The sequence below is a fragment of the Sus scrofa genome, chromosome 13, assembly GCF_000003025.6.
Source record: "Sus scrofa isolate TJ Tabasco breed Duroc chromosome 13, Sscrofa11.1, whole genome shotgun sequence".
NCBI classification, from domain to species: domain Eukaryota; kingdom Metazoa; phylum Chordata; class Mammalia; order Artiodactyla; family Suidae; genus Sus; species Sus scrofa.
Genome location: NC_010455.5, coordinates 30,029,366 through 30,053,438, shown reverse-complemented (window position 1 = coordinate 30,053,438; position 24,073 = coordinate 30,029,366). Strand labels below are relative to the sequence as shown.

The window sequence follows — 24,073 nt, the reverse complement described above, 5'->3', positions numbered from 1 at the left end:
AGCAATGCTGGATCCTTTAATCCGTGGTGCTGGGCCAGGGATCAAACCTGTGCCTTTGCAGCAACCCAAGCCACTACAGTTGGATTCTCAACCCATTGTACCACTGCGGGGATGCCTATCAGCAACTTTTTTATTTCTTTTTTTTTTTTTTCCTTTTTATGGCTGCACACAAGGCATATGAAAGTTCCCAGGCCATGGATTAAATTGGAGCTGCAGCTGCAGCCTGTGCCACAGTCACAGCAGCACCATATTCAAGTGGCGTCTGTGACCTATGCCACAGCTTGCAGCAATGCCAGATCTTTAACTCCCTGAGTGAGGCTAGGAATTGAACCTGCATCCTCACAGAGGATCCTTAACCCACTGAGCCAGAACAAGAACTCCTATCAATGACTTTTTTTTTGTCCTTTGGCTGCCCACAGCATAAGGAGTTCTCAGGCCAGGGATCAGGTCTGAGCTGCAGTTACAACCTATGCCACAGCTACAGCAATGCTGGATCCTTAATCCACTGTACCAGGCTGGGGATCAAACCTGATCCTAGCACTCCAAAGATGCCACCAATCCCATGTGCCACATTGGGAATTCCAATCAGTGACTTTTTTACTGGTTGGACTTTTTTACCAGTTTCTTAATAAATATCTCTTTTTCTCTCTCTTTCTAGACCATTGATATTCACTTAAAAAAAGATACTCGGAGAGGAGTTGTCAATAACCAGCAGACAGACTGGTCATTCAAGCTGGATGGAGTTCTCCATGATGCTTCCCAGGACTTGGTTTATGAAACAGTCGCGAAGGATGTGGTTTCTCAGGCCTTTGATGGCTATAATGGTAATTGAGTTAATTAACTGTTGTTTTACATAAGAAGCTGCAGAACTCCACCCCCTCACCCCTCAGGAAGAGGTATGATGAATAAAATAAAATACAACTTCACTTACTAACTTTTGTTTGCTTATTTGTCTGTCTCCATGTTCTTATGGTGGAAAACTTTTTTGCTTGGTGACATTGTGGTTGTGGCTTGATCCATGGTCCTGGGATCTTACCTTAATAGGAAGATTAAATGACCTCATCTTTCTGTAGGTCATGGATTCAACTATTACCCTGTTTTATATCCCTCAAATATTAGTTTCAAACATAATGCTTTTATAATGAATTTGATAGAGTTGAAACATTTTTCTCTTGGCTACCTGCTAAGAGCTACTTCCATTCACTCTATCAGCACAATCAATCTACATATTCTAGTATAGGATTTTTTACATATATCACTAAAAACTTGAGTACAGTTTGATTTTCTTTCTTTTTTTTTTTTCTTTTTGGGGCTACACATGTGGCATATCGAGGTTCCAGGGTAGGGGTCCAATTGGAGCTACAGCTGCTGGCCTGGGCCACAGCCACGGCAATGCTGGATCCTTAACTCACTGAGGGGGCCAGGGATCAAATCTGTGTCCTCATGGATACTAGTCCAGTTCATTACTGCTGAGCTGCAACAGGAACTCCTTGATTTTCTTAAAAGCTTAACCAAAAAAAAAAAGCCACCTTAAAAAATTAAAATTTTTTGGGAAATTTTTACAAACTTGTTCAGTCTGTGATTATTTTAAAATAATTGGTAAGGACCCCTTGTGTAAAACTTACCAATTAAAATCTTAGATTTTAAAGTCCTTAGAAAAAATATATCACAGTCTGTAGACTTTACCCATCTGGTGACTCTTGACTAGAATGTTCCTTGTTTGCAGGTTTTAGGTCTTCTGTTTAATAAAAGTCCATTGAGTGTAGATGCCCAAACATTGTAATGTATCCTGTGTGTGGTATACTGATGTGGTCCTCATCAGTCCGGAGGGGCTGTGGCCCTGAGGAAGTAGAGACAAAGTAGCTAAAGCCCAAGAAGTCTAGAGTCATAGGCTCTGGCTGCTGTGGAGCCACAAATGGGCAGTATATGCAGGATTAATAAACACCACTCCTGACTCCAGCTCAGATGCTGAATTAGAGCCCCTTGTATAAAACCTCCCAATCCCAGAAACTAGAGCATCTGTGTAGCAAAGGAGAATGCTATTTTCCACAGCCCAGCATTACCTGGGCAGGTCTGCTGTGTAAATGCCCAGAAGTAGCCTTGGATGGGGTCTGGCTCAGGCTGCCCAAGCCTAAGGAAGAACAGATGGGAACCAGAGCCCAGGGTGACTGTTTTAGGCAGAGACTGGTGGTGATGGTAGACCTAAAGCATGTGAGGCGTGCAAGTGAAAGTCTTCCCAGAGAGGGTGGGGGGACCAGATCAGGACCTGTCATGGTTTTCCACTTCTGGAAGTATCCTGGAACCAACTAGCAGCTCTTTTGTCCTGTGGGAACTTGCAGTCTGCAAAGAATTCTCACTATTAACAGGAAGTACCCTTCTGCTCCCATCTCTTCCTGGGGATTTTGAAAGCTCTTCCTTCCTCCTACCTGGACAGCCCCACAGGGAGGCCTTAGCCCTGGGAGCCTGGCTGTTCCTGTCCTTCCTAAGAAAGTATTGGAGTTCAGTGGTCCTATCATCTCCTTCGTTTTTCTGGGAAAATTCTCAGTTTCCCTGGGATTTTCTGTTCTCCTTGGAAGTCCTAAGATCTGATCCTCTCTTGGGAGAGGAAGCAGTAGAGCACTACATGGACCACAGATTCAGAGCAGCTGTCTGTGTTTTCACCATTTATGTCGTTTCCCTGTCTATCTGCCCTCTATGGCAGGAATTCCTGATGTCCTTGACTGCTCCAATGGCCACCTTCACACGAAGGTTCTGGCTGGCACTTGGCATACTGGGTTGTGGGAAAGCTGTCCTTGGAGCTATTTTCCTGGATGTCACCAAGATGTGTTTTGAAATGTTTGCAGGCACCATCATGTGTTATGGGCAGACGGGAGCTGGCAAGACATACACCATGACGGGGGCAACTGAGAATTACAAGCACCGGGGGATCCTCCCTCGTGCTCTACAGCAGGTAGAGAGTGGGCCCATGGGTGGGATGCCGCACAGATCCCCTCTCTCTACCACAGATGCATAGTTCTGTCCCTCCCAGCCAGCTATTGGAGTTGCAGCCTGCAGGGGAGACAGGATACATTGTGGTGTGTGTGTGTGTGTGTGTGTGTGTGTGTGTGTGTGTGTGTGTGTGTGTGTAAACCAGGAGTTCAGGTTCCAGACTGACCTACACCCACCCTGAGCCTGTTTCCTCACTTGTGAAAGAAGAGGTCAGACATGCTGACTGGCTTCTTGCTGCTCTGATGGTCTATGGCCCTGTCATTGAAGATTCGGAGGTCCTAATCATGTTCCTTCCTGATTTTAATGGGGGAAAATTTCCTTACTGTCCTGCTCTGGCTTCTTCCACCACCACAGCCCAGAAAGAGCAAAGGGAAGAAGCAGGGTGCAAAATGAACTTTCAGGACTGAGTCAACCCTGGGGGTTTTGGAAGTGTGACTGAAGGCCCGACGGAAGGGATGTGCTTCCTTGGGAATGTGCTAGCCTGGTTCTGTGAGGATCCTCTTTTTGGAGGTGGGAATCAAAGGACCTTTCCCTAAAAGCATCTTGAGGTTTTATACCCCTGTCCTATAAGAAGTGTATATGTCCCTCAAGTGTATAACCATCCATGCTGCAATTTTTTGAATCAATATCCCTAATATCCCATGGTCATAGCTTTAGTATCTCAGCATCTTACACTTTAATAGTCTAGCTCAGTGCTTCCAAATAGAAATAAAATGTAAGTCATATAAGCAACTTTGAGTTTTCCAATAGCCACATTTTAAAAAGTAAAATAGGAGTTCCCGTCGTGGCTCAGTGGTTAGCAAATCTAAGAACCATGAGGTTGCAGGTTTGATCCCCGGCCTCACTCAGTGGATTAAGGATCTGGTGTTGCCGTGAGCTGTAGTGTAGGTCGCAGACATGGCTCAGATCCTGCGTTGCTGTGGCTGTGGCGTAGGCCAGCAGCTACAGCTCCGATTTGACCCCTAGCCTGGGAACCTCCATATGCCACGGGTGCGGCCCTAAAAAGCAAAAACAAATAATAAGTAAATAAATAAAAAGTAAAATAGGGTATTCTCTTGTGGCACAGTGAGTTAAGAGTCTGGTGTTATCGCTACTGTGGCATGGGTTCAATCCCTGGCTCAGGAACTTGCACATGCCCCAGGCATGGCCAAAAAAAGAGAGTAGAGAGTGAAAAAGAATAAAACAGGTGAATTAGTTTTAATAATATATTTTATTCAACTCCATACAGCTCAAATATCATTTCCACATGTAATAGATATGAAAATTATTGAGATGTTTTGCATTCTTTTTCCTTATACTAAGTCTTTGAAATCGGCTGTGTATTTTATAGCACATTTCAATTTAGACATTAAATATTCATCAGAAATAGTTGCTTTGCATCTAGATTTCATGAAATTTATGGTTGAAAGAAGACTGATAAACACAGGTTGTTCCAAACATACTTAAAAGTTTACCAATCACTGAACTTAGTATCAGTTAAAAAAATTGGGGGGGAGTTCCCGTCGTGGCTCAGTGGTTAAGGAACCCAACTAGGAACCATAAGGTTGCAGGTTTGACCTCTGGCCTTGCTTAGTGAGTTAAGGATCCAGCGTTGCTGTGAGCTGTGGTGCAGATTGCAGACTCGGCTCAGATCCCTCATTGCTGTGGCTCTGGCAAAGGCTGGAAGCAACAGCTCCGATTTGACCCCTAGCCTGGGAACCTCCATATGCCTCAGGTACAGCACTAAAGAGACAAAAAGACAAAAAAAGAAAGAAAGAAATTAAATAAAATTTAAAATTAATTTCCTCATTTGTACGAGCCACATTTCAAGTGCTCAGTGGCCACCTGTGTCAGGTATCTATGCTATTACACAACACAGATCTAGACTGAGCAAGGGGGTATGTCCGGGATCCTCCAGTCCAACTACCCACTTGACAGACAAGAAAGTTAACATCCAAAGAAGGCAAAAGATCAGCCCAAAGTCACCTGCTGATAAGCACTTAGGAAAGGTACTGGAAGACAGGCCAAGTTCTGGCTTAGCTCCTTCCCTTACCAGCTAAGCAGCTGTAGATGGGTATTTCCCCTTCCCTGCTTTAATCACAGTGGAGTTATGAGGATGAAGCTAAATAATGGATGATGTGAAAGAAGCTTATATTTGGTGAAAATCACAAAACATCTTCACCCTAGAATCCTTTCTGTTCATCATACCTCTACTTCTAGAGATTGTACACGTTGGAGTTTCCTTCATGGCTCAGTGGTACCGAAACCAACTAGTATCCATGAAGACGAGGATTCAATCCCTGGCCTTGCTCAGTGAGTTAAGAATCCAGCATTGCTGTGGCTGTGGCGTAGGCTGGCAGCTGCAGATCCAATTGGACCCCTAGTCTGGGAACTTCCATATGTCACAGGTTCAGCCCCAAAAAGACAAAAAAAAAAAAAATGCAAGAGAGATTGTACAAGATTAGCCAATCTGTAGGTCAAGCCTCAAAAAACTACAACATGGTAACAAATACCACTCAATGGATTACTACCACTACTACTAATTGTTGTTGATGATGACTGTCACACTAACTAAACTGTGAAATCTTTTAGGGCAAGGATTCCCTTCTAAGGTGAGCGCTCCCCCAAAGCTGGCTGGTTGTTGGAGTTCTGCTCTCGGTGACTGCTGTCCAATCTCCCACCTAGATTTTTAAGATGATCGAAGAACGACCCACACATGCCATCACTGTGCGTGTTTCCTACCTGGAAATCTATAATGAGAGCCTGTTTGATCTCCTGTCCACTCTGCCCTATGTTGGACCCTCAGTCACACCAATGACCATTGTGGAAAATACTCAAGGGGTCTTCATTAAGGGCCTGTCTGTCCATCTCACAAGTCAGGAGGAGGATGCATTCAGCCTCCTTTTTGAGGTGAGATGATCAAGTCGAAGGGTTCCTTCCTTCTTTTCTCCCTTTCTTCTTTATACCAAGAATTAATTCCCCGGGATATGCTATTCTTTTATTTATTTTATTTTTTGGGGGGGATATATTATTCTTTTAAAAGTCATGCAGGTTGGAGTTCCCATTGTGGCACAGCAAAAACGAATCCGACTAGCAACCATGAGGATGCAGGTTCGATCCCTGGCCTTGCTCAGTGGGTTAGAGATCTGGCGTTGCCATGAGCTGTGGTGTAGGTTGCAGATGTGGCTCAGATCTTGCATTGTTGTGGCTGTGGTGTAGGCCGTCAGCGATAGCTCCAGTTGGACCCCAGGAGTGGGAACCTCCATATGCCACCGGTATGGCCCTTAAAATAAAAGGGGGCCAAAAAAAAAAGTCACATAGATTGAAACTCTTACACATTGCTGATGAAATGTAAAATGGTGCAGCCATTTTGACAGTTTCCCCAAAAATTAAACATTAATTTTATCATAGGACCTAGCAGTTCTACTCCTAGGTATCTGCCAAGAGAATTGAAAGCATATGTGCATGGAAAGACATGTACACAAATATTCATAGGATTATTAATAATAGCCAAAGACTGGAAATAATCAAAATATTCATTAACTGAAGAATGAATAAACAAAACATGGAACATGGTACATCCATACAGTGGAAAACTATTTAGCAATAAAAAGAAATAGAGCACTGTTTTATGCTATAACCCAGGTGAATCTCAAAAAAATCCTAAGTAATAGAGTTCCCACTGTGGCACAATGGGATCAATAGCATCTCTGGAGTGCTACAACGCAGGTTCAATCCCTGGCACAGTGGTTTAAGGATCTGGCATTGCCATAGGTGCACCATAGGTTACAACTCTGGCTGGGATATGACCCCTGGCCTGAGAACTCCATGTGCCACAGGGCAGCCAAAAAAGAAAAAAATGCTAAGTAAAAGGGGAGTTCCTGCTGTGGCACAGCGGGTTAAGGAACCGACTGCAGCCACTCAGGTTGCTGCAGAGGTGTTGTTTGATACCCAGACCAGCACAATTAGTTAAAAGGATCCAGCATTGCCACAACTGTGGTGTAGGTCTTAGTTGCAGCTTGAATTCACCCCTGGCCTGGGAACTTCAATATGCCACAGGTGTGGCCATTAAAAAAAAAAAAAAAAAAAAAAAAGCTAAGTAAAAGAAATAAAAATGTTCACCTGTTAGAGTTTCATGGTGGTTCAGTGGATTAGGGATCCAGCATTGTCACTGCTGTGGCTCAGGTCACTGCTGTGTCACAGGTTCTAACCCTGGCCTGGGAACTTCTGCATGCCGCAGGCATAGCCAAAAAACAAAAACAAAAAAAAGCAAATTACTGATTTTTCCTAATTTTTAAAAGTAGTACGTGTTCACTACCAAAAAATACGGTAGTTTCTGTTGTGGCTTTGCTGGTTAAGATCCTGACATACTGTCCATGAGGATGTGGATTTGATCCCTGGCCTTGCTCAGAAAGTTTTGGATCCAGCATGGCTGTAAGCTTCTCTGAAGGTTGCAGATACAGCTTGGATCTGGCATTGCTGTAGCTGTGGTGTAGTTTGACAACTGCAGCTCCAGTTCCACCCCTCGCCTGGGAACTTCCATATCCCACAGGTATGTCCATAGAAAGAAAAAAAAAAATGAAGGCACAAATCTGTATATTTAAAAAAATCACCAGTGAACTCTAACCCAGAAGTGACCGTTATTAACATCTTGGTAGCAACATCTGTTTATTCTTTCTTCTGTGAGTGCCTTTGCATCCCTTAGAATGTACCATAATATGATTTTATCCTTCACTTTCTTAATGAGGTGTATTACATTGATTAATTTGCATAGTCAAACCATCCTTGCATCCCAGGGTAAATTCCACTTGGTTATAGTGTATAGTCCTTTTGTTGTGCTGTTGAAGCCAGTTTGCTATGATTCTGGATTCTGCATTTTTCTGGTATTGCTGTCGGCATTCTCCTGGCTGCATAACATTCTGTTGTACAGATAGATCATTGCCTAATTGTTGAATATGTAGACTGGTTACGATTCAGTATTCATGAATGTTTTCAAGGGTATTGATTCTTTTCTTTGTTTTTAAATTTGATGGCCGCACCCATGGCATATGGAAGTTCCTGGGTCAGGAATTGAATCTAAGCTGCAGCTGTGACCTGTGCCACAGCTTTAATAATGCTATATCCTTTAACCCACTGCACCTGGCCAGGGATTGAACCCACACCTCCCCAGTGAACCTGGCTGTTGCAATTGGATTCTTAACCCACTCTGCCAGAAGGGCTCTTAATTCTTACTGCCACATTGCTCTTTAGAAAGCTTTACAAATTCACACATCTCTAGCAGTGGGTGAAAGTATAGGTCTAGACTCTAATTTGTGTCTTACTCTACTAGTTTATAAATGACATTTCCCTGGAAGGTCTGGCTGATTGCGGCGATATAAAAATCATTTGTGGGAGTTCCTGGTGGCACAGCGGGATTGGCAGCATCTCTGCACACTAGGACTCAGGTTCAATCCCCAGCCCAGCACAGTTGGTTAAACGATCTAGTGTTTCCATAGCCATGGTGTAGGTTGCAATGGCAGCTTGGATCTGATCCCTGGCCCCTGAACTCCATATGCCTTAAGGCAGCCAAAAAAAGGAAAAAAAAAAAAAAAAGATCTCTTGTGTATGATTCAAAAATGACCCAATTGCCTTGTTATTTTCATTTTTCAAAACATCTGCGTTTTCCCTCCTCTTCAGGGAGAGACCAACAGGATTATAGCCTCCCACACAATGAACAAGAACTCATCCAGGTCACACTGCATTTTCACCATCTACATGGAGGTGAGGGCAAGCTCTTTGGGAGGGGCAGTAAATTCCATGGGGCTTTCCCAGTAAGTAGCTTTTCCCTGTGACAGTCTAACCTTTGCTTGGGTGTTTCATAGGCCCACTCTCGGACCTTATCAGATGAAAAGTACATCACTTCCAAAATTAACTTGGTGGATCTAGCAGGCTCGGAGAGACTGGGGAAGTCCGGGGTAAGTAGGGGAGCAGGAGGTTCTTCCTCAGCAAGCCCTGGCCCTGTCTGCAGCTTCGTGCCTGTACATGTGGGCTGTCCCTCATTGGGCAACTGTGAGCACAGTCCCGAGCTAGGCACAGTAAAACTGGAGAGATAGAACTAGCAGAGGTGGAACAGCTCTAGCAGAGAGACAGTTCTTACCTGACAGGAATTTTGTAAATATTAAATGAGATCATGGCTCCTAAATTCTTAGCAAGGTGCCTGGCACTTAGTCGCTGCTCAGTAAATGCTCCATGCTCGTCTTAGCATATCTCGGTGTATGGGTGTGAGTGTTCACATGATGAATATTTGCATGAGTTTTTGCACCTCACATAAATATCTGTATGTGTGAATATTAGCATAGGTACTCATAAAAGCATGCAGATGAACATTCCTGTGTACATTCGTATGAATGTTTGTGTATTACCAAAATTTTTTACTCAAGTATCTGCACCAATATTCCCATATGTACTCATATTAGTGTGACTCTTAAGTGAGTATTCTAATGAATATTCACACAAGCATCCATGAGCATTCACTTGAATATCTGCATGAGTGTTCCTATAAGTCCAAGATGGAATACAATCCCATGACAGGGAGAGAAGACCCTGGTTCTGGGAAGGAGGCTCTTGCCTGGCCACAGACCTGCAGTGTTCTTTGTGGGGCAGCCTCTCTACTTGGTCTAAAGGGGTACTGACCTTTGTTTTGCAGTCTGAGGGCCAAGTCCTGAAGGAAGCCACCTACATCAACAAGTCGCTGTCATTCCTGGAGCAGGCCATCATTGCCCTCGGGGACCAGAAGCGAGACCACATCCCTTTCCGGCAGTGCAAGCTCACCCACGCCCTGAAGGACTCGTTAGGTGAGGATGTTGTTGATGCACAGGGAAGGGGGACAGGTCTGGCATATTTGCTACTGCTGATAATGTGATTGCTCCCTCCTGGGGGCGTGGACTTATCTACAGCTTTAAAAAAAATTGTTATTATTATTATTATTATTATTGTTAGCTGTACCCTGTGGCATATGGAAGTTCCTAGGCCGGGGACTGAACCTGAGCCACAGTTATGGCAACATGGGATCCTTAACCCACTGCACAACATGGGGACTTCCTTTTTTTTTTTTAAAGCAAGATTCCATATATGCTTTCTACCAGAGATGTACTTTATTTTTTGGCCACTCCAGCGGCTTGTGGAATTTCCTGGGCCAGGAATCTAATCTGTGCCACAGCAGTAACCAGAGCCATAGCAGTGTGACAACACTGGATCCTTAACCCACTGAGCCACCTGGGACCTCCCCACCTGCAGCCTTTTCAAAGTGACCTCAGACACACCTGAAAAGACAGTCAAGCATAGTGCCCTCTCCTGTCACCCATAACATGCTGTTCTGTTCACTCCTCAGAACCAATGCTAAAGCTTTTGCCTCTATTGGGAATACCTTCTTGTATCCCCTCATCCCTGAACCACTGGCAGAATCCTTCATCACCTTGCAGACCCAGGTGGAGGGCCTCTCCCATGACATCTTCCCTTCCCTACAGCCTCCTAGATTAAATAGCAGGGGCTGTGTCTTCTCATCCTTGTGTTCTCAGGCTTTCTCCTTGGGCCTGATGGCAGAGTGGGTTGGTGTGTGATTATTAATTGAGGGCTCCCATGAGCAAAGCCCTGGCCCACAGGCCTCTCTCCTGCCCCAGGCCTCGTCTCCTCTGCTATTCCCCTGGCTCTTCTTTTAGGTACATTTGGCAGCCTCTCCCTCTTCCACTTGCCCCCCAGTCTTGTGCATGCTTGCTTGTGTCCTCTCAGACCCTGTCTCAGTCAGCTAAGGCCACTATAACAAAAGACCACAGACTGGGTGGCTTAAACAACAGACAACTATTTCTCACAGTTGTAGAGGCTGGAAATTTCAGATCAAGGTCTGGCAGGAATGGTTCCCGGTAAAACCTCTCTTCCTGGACTAGAGATGGCCATTTTCTCACTGTGTCTTCCTGTGGCAGAGAGAAAAAGAAAAGAGAGAGACTTTGAAAGAGAAACAGAGCTCATGCCTCTCTTCTTATAAGGGCACTAATCCCATCATAGTCCCACCCTCATGACCTCGTCTAAACTTAATTACTTCCTGTAGGTCCCATTCCAAATGCCATCACATTGAAGGTTAGGACTTTAACATATGAATTTTGAGGGGACACAAACATTCAGGCCACAACAGACTCCCCTCACCAGCCCCAAAGGATTCTCTTGGCAGAAAATGTACATGGTTCATGGCCCTCCTCTGTCCTGCTTTCTGCAGGGGGAAATTGCAATATGGTCCTGGTGACAAACATCTATGGAGAAGCTGCCCAGTTAGAAGAGACGGTACGTAAAGAAAGCTAGTGCAGCCAGGTTGGCCCTGTCCTCTGTAGGCCAGGGCTGGGTAAGCTGGCACAGTAGCCACAGACATGGTCAAGAGTGGAGGGGTCCAAGGCATTAGTCTGAGCCAAAATTGCCAAGGGAGGCCCAGCCAGGATCTAGGTACCAAGTACCAAGGGGCAGAAGCTGGGTAGAGGAAGGGGCAAGGCAGGGGGGCAAACTCAGCATGGAGGCCTATGTGAGAAAAGGCTGAGAGCCAGCTTTGTGGGGCAAGGACTATGTTTCCTGGGGTGCTGCTCCTGGGACTTGGAATAGAGGAGGACAGCTGATTCCTTGTTCTTCAGAATCACACTTTTAAAAATCTTGGAAACAACCCAGGGGTCCAGGTTGTGATTATAAGGCAGGTATGAGCAGACCTGCCATGTGCAATGTCGTGGGGTGAACAGCTCTCTACAGATGAGTCATATGTAGCCTTGGGCCTTGAAGTCCCAACCTTGGCCCTAAGTAATTGGAGAGGCCCATGGAAGTGTCCTTCAAAGGAGGGGGGGTTTTTCTTGAAACTAGCATGAGGAAGGTGGGCACTGAGCTGGCATGGTGGTAGGGAAATCAGAAATATTCCTGGCAGAGGAAACTGTGGGCCTGATGGTGTGGTACATGCCAGGAACATCTGGCCACTGCAGCAGGGAGCTCAGGAAGGAAAGGAAGAAGAGGGTGCTGGGGGTTGAAGGGCCCTGGTGGCCAAGCTGAGGCCCTGGCTGTTCTCCTGTAAGTGGCTGTGGTTGTCGCCGGGTTTGAGTAGGGGAGGGCTGCAGCCAGAGGACACAGGCGACCTGGAGAGGGAAGTTTATGAGAACCAGAGGCAGGAATATGGGCTGAGGCAGTGACAGTGAGACAGGTGAGTCCACATAGCTAGGCACTCAGGCTGGGGCTCCTTACCTCTCCTCTCCACCCATCATAAATAAATAGGTTTAGACATCTCTCCCTAGACTTTATTCAAATGGGGATGTTTATGGCAAGCTTCAGTCATCTGGAGAACCCACTAAGTGAAACAGGTCTCCTCCAGGAACACTGCAAGGCCAGGTGCCCCTGCAGGGCCTCCCAGCTTTGTGCATGCTTCCAAGGGGAGTTATTCTGCCATACACCTAGAGCCCTGGGACTTGGGAGGCCAGGGAGGGGAGCTTCAGCTGATGTGCAGGCAGCATCCCCAGAGAAAGGCTTCAGGAACCTACTGGTCTCAAAGTATAACAAAGCATGAGTAAACTGCAAGAATTCACTGAACCCGTGTGAATATTGGGCCTCCTGGCTGCTTGGTTAAGAGATATGTCCTCTAAGAATGTGGATAACCCTCTCTTCCCTCATCCACCCCTGAGGTGGTCACCACACAGGAAGCAGCTCTCCTGGTACCTGCTGTCCCAGAGGCTTGTACCCACACTGCTTGGGATCTCTGCCCAGGACTGGGCCCCCAGAGCCCTGAGGAGCTGCCAGAGGGGTCTCAAGGGTTTGGGAAAAAGGCACTTTGGGGGTATGGAAGCCCATGATTCTCTTTTCTGAATGTTTTAAAACTTTAAAACTGTTCCTGTCGTGGTACATGTTGCTTTAAGCAGTGACTCTGCTTGTGTGTACAAGAGAGTCGTGGCCACACTTGCTGCTGTGCTTGCAGCAGGAGAGTCTGATTTCACCGCACACAGAAGCAGCTCCAACTATAATGACAAGAGCCTCTTCCAGAGGGCTTACTGTGGGGCTACTTCTGTTCAGAGGACATTATACATTTCAGTATTAAGTCTCCCAGTGATCCCATGGGGCAGGTCTCCCTGACTTTACAGAGAAGTTATAAGACCTGTCTGAGGTTGTGCAGTTGGTCAGTCAGTGGCAGAGCCCTTAACTCCTAGGCTAGGTTGCCCAAAGGAAGAGCCCTTTCTGACCTTCCTTGGGCTACTTCTGGGTGACCTATCCCCCTCCAAGTCAGCTTCCCCGTTTCAGGGCCCAAGACAGCCAAACATGGTATGAGGCTGGGATGTTAAGGCCTGCTTTGTGCCACCACTGGCTCTTCCTCAATGCCAGGGAGCAGCCTTCCACTCCTCACAGAGCATTGGTGCAGTGGGACACAGTATCAGGGCTGTTTCCCAAGTGCTTGCTTCTGTGGCTGCCCCATGGGCCCCCAGCCATAATTACCCCTGGCGGGCTGTGTCCCCAGAGGGAATCAGGCCGGACCCCCAGACGTCACTCCATGCATCCATGGAGCATTCCTCTCTTCAGGGATACTTGTTTCCTAGTGGACTCCTTTTACCTATTTTGTAAATATCTCTACTCACAAGTAGTTGGCCAAGAACATAGAGGTCTGCCTGATCTGTTTTTCAGCTTTCTTCACTGCGGTTCGCCAGCAGGATGAAGCTGGTCACCACTGAGCCTGCCATCAACGAAAAGTATGATGCTGAGGTACTAAAGGGCTTGTGGTAGGCATCTCACTAGGGGAAGATGTATAGGTTTGCTGCCTGGCTTCCCTTCATGCCTTGACCAAAGACACCATGCAGTCCTGAGTTGGTCTCTCGCCACTGCAGGCCAGTGTTTAGAGTCCCTGGAGATCCCTTTGGGGGCTGCAACAAAGGTGAAAGAGCTAGGTCAGCCTCCACCCCATCTTATATGTGGAGCTTTAAGGCCTCTGAGCACTCTGGGCTTCTGCACGAGCATCATTAGAGCTGTTTTCCAAGCTAAATCAGTGTGGACCGTCTCTCAGATCCATCTGGTTAGGTCGAGACAGAACCTCTTTCCTCCCAGCTTTGAGTGATCCTTCTCAGCAAGCAGAGCTGACCAATTAGGGGGAACGTTCAGTATCACCATTAGCCAGGGAAATACAAAGTAAAAACTTAGAGGAATTCTACTCTCAGACTAGCAAAAACTATACATTTTCTGACAATGCAAAATGATGGTGAGTATGTACAAAAATGCTTATTTATTTCTGGTCAGAGTGTAATTGACAACCATTGTGGAGAGCACTTTGGCAACATTTAGTAAAGTAAAAACACATTTACCAGTAATTTGGCTTTCCTTTAAGATGCTTACAGGATCAGAGTTCTCATTGTGGCCCAGGGGAGACGAATCTGACTAGGAACCATGAGGTTGCAGGTTCGATCCCTGGCCTTGCTCAGTGGGTTAAGGATCTGGCATTGGTGTGAGCTGTGGTATAGGTTGCAGACGCTGCTCAGATCTCACGTTGCTGTGGCTGTGGTGTAGGCTGGCAGCTGTAGCTCCGATTGGACCCCTAGCCTGGGAACCTCCATGTGCCGCGGGTGCAGCCTGAAAAAGAAAAAAAAAAAAAAAAGATGCTTACAGGATCATAGTTACTGGAGACAGGAGCACATGTGTACCCTAAGCCCATGACAGACTACATTTTCCAGACTCTTAAATCCTGAAAAAAAAAAAACTGTCCCTGGGGCTCTATGGATCTAAGCCATTGTTTGGAGGTTGAACAGGTAGTAGAGCTCAGGGAAGTGGCTCTCAAATTTGAGCAGGCATCAGAATCACCCCCCTGGCTTGTTGACCCATAGGTCACTGAACCCGTTCCCAGAGTTTCTGATTCCATAAGTCTGGGGTGGGGGCTGAGGATTCAGATTTCTCATAAATTCACCACTGCTGCTGCTGCTACCATTCTGGGACCACCCTTGGAGAACCATGGGCTCAGTAGTTAAGAGCCCTGGCCCCTGAATTAGGCTGTACTGGTTCAGCAGCCATCTCTTTCCTTCATCAGCTGTATAGCCTCAGGGAGATTCTTATTCTTTCTAAATCTCAGTTTTTTCATTTGTAAATTGGGGGAGTAACAAAATCCACTGTTAGATGCTGTAAAGAATAAGATAATGGATAGAGACCTTGTAGCACAGTGATCAGGAAATGTTAGATAGCACTGTACTCATTTCTTCAGATCAGCAGTGTCACTCCTAGGTATATAATATAGTCTAGTGGCATTCTCACACATGCACATGAAGAGATTTACAGAAGACAGTGCTGCACTGCTTATTGTAATGGTAGAACCCAGATTTGGACGCTGGTCATGTGTCTTGAGTTCAGGCTTTGTGCCTTTGTTTGCCACAGAGCCATCAGGGTACCAGGACCCCTTGCTGCAGACAGGTCCCCAGTCCTGAGAAGCAGCTGTCAGGGGCTCCCTCCAGTGGCCATTTTTTGACAGCTAAAAGAAGTCCTGTTCACAGTGAAGGTTCTCAGCATGAAGTCCCTTGTAACTCTTTTTTTTTTTTTTTGTCTTTTTTTTGTCATTTTTTTTCTGCCATTTCTTGGGCTGTTCTCGCAGCATGTGAAGGTTCCCAGGCTAGGGGTCCAATTGGAGCCATAGCCGCCAGCCTACGCCAGAGCCACAGCAACGCGGGATCCGAGCCACGTCGGCAACCTACACCACAGCTCACGGCAATGCCAGATCCTTAACCCACTGAGCAAGGCCAGGGATTGAACCCGCAACATCATGGTTCCTAGTCGGATTCATTAACCACTGAGCCACGATAGGAACTCCCTTGTAACTCTTATATGAAAGACATAGGACAGTATTTATCAAATGTTAAATGACTTAGCAATCCTTCTTCTAGAAATGCATCATTTATTTATTCAGCTAAAATTGATGGAGTGCTTACTATGTGCCAGCCACTTTTTGAAGCACTTGGGATGCATTAGTGTACCAATAGAAACCCAAGTCTCTGTCTCTGAAGAGCTGACAGTCTGCTGGGGTGGGAGAGATAGATATAATCAACATGAGAAATAGCTCAATTCTAGATCCTGCCATTTGCAACAATATGGATGGAGCCAGAGGACATTATACTAAGTGAAATAAGCCAGACACAGAAAGAAAAATACTGCATGATCTCATATATGGAACTTAAAAAAGTCAAAATTGTAGAAGCAGAGAATAGGGCGATGGTTACCAGGAATGGGGCAGATGGGGAAATGGTGGTCAAAGAATGTAAATTTTAGTTATAAGATGAATAAGTTCTTGGGATCTTATAGTTTGGTGACTATAATAAATAATACTGTACTTTTTACTGAAAATTTCTAAGAAAGTAGATCACAGATGCTCTTAACCATGCACACAAAAAAACGGGCACTAGGCGAAGAGATGGATATGTTAACTAGCTTGCCTGTAAGTAGTCATTTCACTGGATACATGTATATCATCTTGTATACCTTAAATATATATAATTTTTCTTAAAACCAAAGTAGGTAAGTTCTAGAGCTTCATGTCCCAATATAGTAGCTGCTACTCAAATGTGGCTGCTGAAATCAGTTAAAATTAAATAAAATCAAAAATTCATTTCCTTGGTCATACTGGTCACATTTTAAGTGTTCATAAGTTTTATGTGGCTTGTGGCACAAATACAGAACATTTCCATCATTACAGCAAGTTCTCTTAGACAGCACTGCTCTAGGGTATGTGCTATGAAAAAATTAGAGCAAGATTTTAAAAAAGAGTGGTGTGGGTGTGGGGAGGGGATGGCAGTTTTTTACATGGGGTGATTGAGATGTTCCTGTTTAGAAGCTTTTGAACGAAGACTTGAAGGAGGTGAGGGAGTGAGACTACCTGGGAGAAGTGTCCCAGGCAGAGGGGACAGTCAGTGCAGAGGCAGAAGTGTACCCATTGGTAGGAGGGGAGTGAGCAAGGGGAGAACAGTAGGAAAGAAAGTAATGGGGCCATTCCCATAGAGCCTGGTAGATCACTGTGTTATCCTACACAAAGAACGAATTGCTTGCAACATTATTTGTAGCAGCAATAAATTGGAGGCAGCATACCTGATTATCAGTGGGGAATGGTGATGCACTGCACCTGAAGGCATAGACTTCACTGAGGGGGCTGTTACCCTGGTAGACTGGAAATAGCCTGGAGCTCTTGGAAGTTGGGGGTTGAGGCGGCCCTAGGGGTGCCCCTGCTCACTCTGTTCTCAGTCTCCTCTTGGTAAGAGGCGGAGGCCAGGGGACTTCTGAGACCCCTCAGAGCCTAAACTCACCGCATTGGGGAAAAGTCCCTAGCAGGGAGGGAATTGTCCAAATGCTAAAATCACACTCCACGGATTACCAGGAAGGGCCAGGATGTCCAGGCACATGATAGGGAATTATAGGCTTGATGTGGGAGAGGCAGGATGGCTTCTCTGACAGTCCTTCCTGCTCCACCCCACCCCTCAATATGTTTCCTTGGCAGCGAATGGTCAAGAACCTGGAGAAGGAGCTAGCACTGCTCAAGCAGGAGCTAGCCATCCATGACAGCCTGGTAAGGGGCTAGAGGTGGTGGTGGTGGGTAGTGGCTAGAATGCTAGAGGGACTGGGGTCAGGGTACTAGGTGGGCAGAGGGACTAGGTGGTGGAGGAGGGGGTCAGGGCAGGGATGCTGGATTGGCAGAGCCTAGTAGGGGGTAAGAGGGATTGGGTGGACAGGGGGCCAGATGGGTAGGGGGCCCAGTGGACAGGGAGACTGGAACAACAGAGACTAGGGGTGGGGCAAGGGGCTGGGGGACCCGGGTTGTCTGGTGGGCAAGGCAGAACGGGAAGATGTGGGCAGGGGTGTCAGATGGTCAGGGAGCAGAGCCAGGAAGTAGGCAGGAAGATGAGGGGCTGGAGCCAGAGGTCTGGCAGTTAGGGGTACAGGAGCCAGCATCATGATAGGTCAAAGCCAGGGGAAGTAGAACAGGCTGGGTGATGGGGGAGGAGCAGCAACAGGGAGCCTTGAAGGTAGGGGGTTGTGGCAGGAATCCTTCAGTAGCCTGAGCTGATGCTCATGGTCCAGAGGGGCCTCAAGGCAGAGGCAGCCCCCCTCCTCCTGTGGCCTTCATCCTACAGAGTCTGCTGAGACTCAGCCAGCAGAACCCCTTGGTGAGAGTTACAGGCTCCATGCTTGCCACTTTCTTTCCCTGCTCCACCTGGTTATCCCTTGCTGACCTGCCGGGACCTGGTGATGAAGGGGATGGAGTCAGATTCAGTGGCCAGGGTCTATGCCCATCCTCCCTACTTTGGTTCTCAGAATGATCCCTGCCATCCTTGCTTGGGCTCCAGTGCTTGGAGCTTAACAATATGTTCCGTATCCTCTTCCAAGGCCAACCGCACCCTTGTGAACTATGACCCCATGGATGAAATCCAGATTGCTGAGATCAACTCCCAGGTGCGGAGATACCTGGAGGGGACACTGGACGAGATTGATGTAAGGAGCCCCTCAGGACCACCATGCCTAGGGCCCCCTTCTCCTGGGCATACCCAGATGCATGCTGTTCTACCCTCAGAACCTCATATTGAAAGGGTACAGGGGGTTCAGGGTAGGTGGTGCTGGACGCCTGGCCTCAGAGGCCTTTCAGCCTACTGAGGCCTTGGCATCCATGTCTAGGGTTGCAAGGCTGTGGGTGCCTCATAGAGCGGCCAACAGCCTTAAGCAGCATTGGACACAGAGGAGGTGGTCCATCACCGGGGGCACCAGCCAGGACCCTGGAGCCAGGCTGCTCTGGATTGAATCCCAGCTCAGCTGTCTCTTGCTGAGTGACCTCAGGAAAACGCTTAAGGTCCTGTACTCTGGTGGCCTCACCTGTATGGTGGGGAGGGAAACCAAGCGGGATGAACTAAGATGCAGCACCTCAGGGACTTGGCTGTGCCAGGGCATTAAAGGATGATGGTCATGCTGACAGACCCCCCCAGGGCCCATGCTGGAGTGGGCCAAGGAGGAGGAGATCGCAGCCACACAGGGAAGGGCCCTCGGGGGAAAGATGCACTCTTGGGAGGTGAGATCCTCATCAGGAAGCTCATGGGCAGAACTGCCATCAGCAGGCCTGGGACAACTGAGGGGCAGGCTCTTCTGGTCTTCCTAGCAAGGGCACCCCTAGACTGACCGAGGCTTCAAGGGTAATGCTGGCAGTCTATAGGGCCAAGAGGGGGCTGATGGCCTTCCTCCAGCCACAGATGTGTGTGTGTGTGTGTCTGTGCCCACACAGAAAGGTTCGTAATGGAACCTTTTAGAAGCAAGAGAGAGCTAAGGACAATCAACAAGAACTAGAGCCTTTCAATTTAATAGAGATCTTCACTCAGAAAAGGTGATTTTTATAGACTCAGTAAATAGTTTAAAAACTATTCATCAGGTATTTCTCTCTTCTTGGGGAAGTCCTGACTGCCACTTTGCTCAGAGGCTGTTTGCAGATATTTTCAAGACAGAGGGTACAAGTGTTAGCCAAGGGGCCCTGGTTTCTCTTCTAACACAGGCACAGACTTGATCCCATGGTACCCTTGGTCTAACTCTGTCTGGCTCTGTTCTCTCCAGATAATCAACCTCAGACAGATCCAGGAAGTGTTCAACCAGTTCCGGGTGGTTCTGAGGTAAGGGACCTACCCCCATCCCACTCCTACTTCAGGCTGCCACTTTTGTTTCCTGTGGTCTGGATGCCAGTCTCCAAGTGCATCATCTTCTCTCTGGTGTGTGAGGAGCCAGATCAGAGTCTCTGGGTATGGCAGGCCCCTGGTATCCCTGATGGTCTCTGCCTCTGAGCTCTCAGATGCTCCTGCCCTTCCTTTTCCCTGAGAGAAATGGGGAGGATAGCCCTCCATTTGAGGGCTACTCAGAGAGGAGGCTATCCCTTGTTTCCTGAGTTTATTAATTGGATAGGAGGTCTTTTTGGAGTGCCAGCCCTGAATGTAGTCAGAGCAGGGCATTTCAATACTTCCAGCAGCCCCCTCCTTACCTCAGGAGGCATCTGCGGTTTATCTGGGTACAGACGTCCCTGCATCCTGACTGGCTCATGCCAAGTTGTAGCAGAAGCTGGGCACATGATTCCAAAGGGCCTGTAAGAGACACACAGGTGGGGAAGCACTGCTCTGAGGCAGGTTTACAGTCCTCGTTAAAGGTCATCTTAGAGCAGTTGGGCTTGGCACATATGGTGGCTCCTGCAGATTTGGGGACTGGACAGTGGGGTCCCTGCATTGGGGAGTGGGGAGCGAGCAATGGGCATGTTTTGCCTGGTTTGGTTCATGACAAGGGCTTAGTGCCATCACAAGGGGCCACACACAAACAACTTCTAACTCCAGTACTTGGTGCTTGACCCAGTATGTTCAGCATGCCCAAGGTGTGAGGGGTTCTTTCACTCTTGCTCCCAAGCCAACAGGAACAGGAACTGGAGTCTGCTTTGCGCAGGAAGTACACTCTCATAGACAAGAATGACTTTGCAGCCATCTCTGCTGTCCAGAAGGTAAGCCCAATTGCCTCTTACCAAGAAGATTCACATCCCCAGACCTTTCCAGAGGCCGTGAGTATCCTGCACAAAAGCAAATCTAGGATTGCAACAGATAAAGGTAACACCAGGATGAGCACGGAAGACCCACTCAAGAACAAACCACATATGAATTCAAAATGATCTTCATAGGAGTTCCCTTCATAGCTCAGTGGATAATGAACCTGACTAGGATCCTTGAGGATGTGGTTTCGATCCCTGGCCTCCCTTATTAGGTTAAGGATCCGGCATTACTGTGAGCTGTGGTGCAGGTCTCAGACGCGGCTCAGACCCTGCGTTGCTGTGGCTGTGGTGTAGGCATTTAATAGGATGGTCAGAGACAGCTCTATTGGGGACAGCTTGAAGTGACATCAGCAGGAGCCACAGTGCATAGGATGAACATTCCTACCTGAGCCTTTGGTCCATGTACACCTGGGTCCCCAAGGGCATGAACCCTTAATCTAACCAGAAAATCTGTGACTGGCCTCTATCCAGGCAGGGCTCATGGACGTTGATGGCCACCTCGTGGGTGAGCCTGATGGACAAGGCTTTGGACTTGGAGTTGCCCCTTTCTCTACTAAATCTGGGAAGAAATCCAAGTCCAGAAAGACATTCAAAGAACAGTTCAGGTGAGTGACCTTCCTGCTTCTTCAGCTATTCAGCATCTGGCCCTCCTTGGCTGGTGAAAGGGAGGATATAAGTTGTCCTTCCCATCCCCCGGTATCTTAGTTATGGATGGTCACAATGGATGTCACTCCTGCTACTACCAGCAGCATCTGTGGGGCCCAGGCTGGGGCTGGTCACCTGTCATCCTCACAGCAGTTCCGTGAGGTAGGAGCTCATGTCCCCATTTTACTGATGAGGAAACCAAGGCTCAGAGAGAATTCATTCCAAGGTTATACCAGTGAGGAGTGGTAAAGTGGAAGTGAGAAGTTGGGCCAGCACTTGCTCTCTGGTACTGCACATAGAAACCCCACCCTGCACTGGGTTCCTTCTGTGACCCACCTGATTGACACTCAAGTCACCCCAAAACCCAAAATCATCCCACAGGCAAGATTCATTTGTGGGTACAAGGTGGGAAGAGTATCAAGTTTCCCTGAAGGAACCAGCCTCCCTGGGAACTGCCGTGTCAGGCTGAACAAAGTGCACAATCCAGAAATAATGCCTGGACTTACCTCCCTGCTCTGTACTTCTTTCACCCAAAGGGTCACCTTGTGTGAGGCATGAGAGCCTCTCTACCTTTGTTTTCTAATCTCTAAAATGAGAATGATAATAACAGCATCAAAGTCACTGGGGTGGTTGTTAATTGAGTAAATGCAGTCCCTATATTTGGAAAACCTCAACAGAAATGTGTTGTTACTGTATTATCAGTTGTGAAAGGACACAGGCCGGAGTTGATTGTAGAAACTGTCACATGTAGGACCAGAGTTGAATAGCAGGATGACCTGGCCTCCTTCTGCCTCTTTAGGAAGACTTGTCACACCCCTTTCCTCTCTGTTCTGCTGTCAGATAATCAGCGCAATAACAGGTGGCTCAAGGCTTGGTGTCCCAAGCCATACCTATTATAAGAAGAAAAAAGAAAAGGAAATAGTGGAAAGAGCTGTGAACATCTTCCCTTCGGTTCAGTCCTGCTCACACATGCCTCTTTGGGAGGGAGGACCCCAGGCACCATCACTTGGAGAGGGAGGGTGGCTACTTTCCTGGGAGCTGGTGTGGGCGCTGATGTAGGTGGGAGAGCAGGTCGTGGACTGGTCAGAGCATCAGCGCTCTGGGTGGGGACTTTGCCCCTCCTTCTCAGGGATGCCCAAGCGACTAATATCTCAACAGTCATGATGCTCCTGGGATCCCATGGCCCACCCCAAAGGTCCTCATGCTTCCAAACTGGAGACTGCCCATTCTTCCCAGGTGTCTCCTGCTGAGAATGTTGGAGAGAGGTCTTCTTGTTCTGATAAAAGGGAAAGAAATGCTCCCGCCCACCCCGCATCTGCATGTTTTCAGGTTATACTCTCTGCCCTTTGGCCTAGTTATATGTTCACAATAGGAGTTGAATGGGATGGGGCTTCTGGTGTATGAGTGCTGAGCAAGATTATTCCCTCAGCATCAGAGACACTGAGCCTGGGATCTCCCTGTCTTCTCCTTCCAGCTCCTCAGCAAGAAAGGAAGGTGCCAGCAGCCCTCTGAGTGGCAAGGACTTGGATGTTTCTACCTCCAAGACCCAGCTGACCCCATCCTCCAAAGATGGGGATGTCAAAGACATGCTTCTGCGGGACCGGGAGACCTCCAATATCGAGCCCTTTGCCGCAGATTCCCCAAGGGAGGAATTACGCCCACCCAGGTGACCATCTAACACTAGCTCTTGCACCAGACAGTGTGTGATCTTCAACAAAGAAATAGCTCCTGCAGATAGAAGAGAAATAAAATGAGGGTAATGGGCAAAGATTAGGGGCACTCTCCAAAAAGAAATATGATGGCTTATACACGTGCAAAATGATTCAACCTTAGGAGTCATCCAAGATACACAATTCTACATGGAATCATTTTAGACCCTCCAAATAACAATTATTTATTTATTATTTTTTTTTGTCTTTTTGCTATTTATTTGGGCAGCTTCCACGGCATATGGAGGTTCCCAGGCTAGGGGTCGAATCGGAGCTGTAGCTGCTGGCCTACACCAGAGCCACAGCAAAGCGGGATCCGAGCCACGTCTGCAACCTACACCGCAGCTCACGGCCACGCTGGATCATTAACCCACTGAGCAAGGGCAGGGACCGAACCCGCAACCTCATGGTTCCTAGTCGGATTCATTAACCACTGCGCCACGGTGGAAACTCCCAAATAACAATTATTTAAGTAATTAAATGTGCATATTTAAATAAGTAATATATTCAAAAGGTACAAAATTCTCAGGTATGAGACCCCTTCCTCCAGCAACCCAGTTCTTCTCCCTGGCGAGTCAGTAATTGAGTTTTTAGGAGTCTATCTGGAGGAAATAATTAGAGATGTAGGCAAAGATTTATACAAAAAGACTGTGACATTGCGTCACTAATTAAAAAGCAAAAGAAAAAATTTGGGGGGCACCTTCAATAGCTAACAATTAGGGAAAGGGTACTAAATCAGTTATTCTCTCTGCTTTTCAAATGCACAAATATGTACATGAAGAATTTTTCCCTAGCCTGTAAAAATTTCCAAACATCCAGAGAACTTGAAAGAATTGTATAGTGAACACTCTCTTGATTCTACAATTAGTGTTGCTATACCTATTTCATCATGTGTCTATCTTCATTTCTCCATCCATTTTTTAAAATGGATGTCAAAGTAAGTTGCAGAGAGTTCCTGTCATGGCTCAGTGGTTAACAAACCTGATTAGGATCCATGAGGACATGGGTTCAATCCCTGGCCCTGCTCAGGGTTAAGCATCCGGCATTGCCATGAGCTGTGGTGTGGGCCGCAGATGCAGCTTGGCTCTTGTGTAGCTGTGGCTGTGATGCAGGCCAGCAGCTGCAGCTCCGATTGGACCCCTAGCCTGGGAACTTCTACATGCTGCCCCTGTGGCCCTAGAAAGCAAAAAAAAAA

The 24,073-nt window shown here is 47.2% G+C and overlaps 1 protein-coding gene across 14 annotated transcripts in view; it reads left to right on the top strand.

Annotated features, from left to right (window-relative positions):
• The window catches only part of KIF9 (kinesin family member 9), a 48,404-nt gene that overhangs the window by 9,433 nt on the left and 14,898 nt on the right, over positions 1-24,073 (top strand). For 12 of the 14 annotated variants that reach the window (XM_021068717.1, XM_021068708.1, XM_021068718.1 and 9 more), the window contains 14 exons: positions 659-824; positions 2,844-2,950; positions 5,653-5,877; positions 8,644-8,727; positions 8,829-8,921; positions 9,653-9,800; positions 11,216-11,280; positions 13,633-13,710; positions 17,465-17,533; positions 18,352-18,456; positions 19,558-19,613; positions 20,389-20,479; positions 20,996-21,129; positions 22,644-22,835. In XM_021068717.1, the coding sequence (XP_020924376.1) occupies positions 659-824; positions 2,844-2,950; positions 5,653-5,877; positions 8,644-8,727; positions 8,829-8,921; positions 9,653-9,800; positions 11,216-11,280; positions 13,633-13,710; positions 17,465-17,533; positions 18,352-18,456; positions 19,558-19,613; positions 20,389-20,479; positions 20,996-21,129; positions 22,644-22,835 (1,613 nt within the window). The remainder of the gene's footprint in view (positions 1-658; positions 825-2,843; positions 2,951-5,652; positions 5,878-8,643; positions 8,728-8,828; positions 8,922-9,652; positions 9,801-11,215; positions 11,281-13,632; positions 13,711-17,464; positions 17,534-18,351; positions 18,457-19,557; positions 19,614-20,388; positions 20,480-20,995; positions 21,130-22,643; positions 22,836-24,073) is intronic. The other 2 variants (XM_021068719.1, XM_021068712.1) reach the window with 2 other exon arrangements.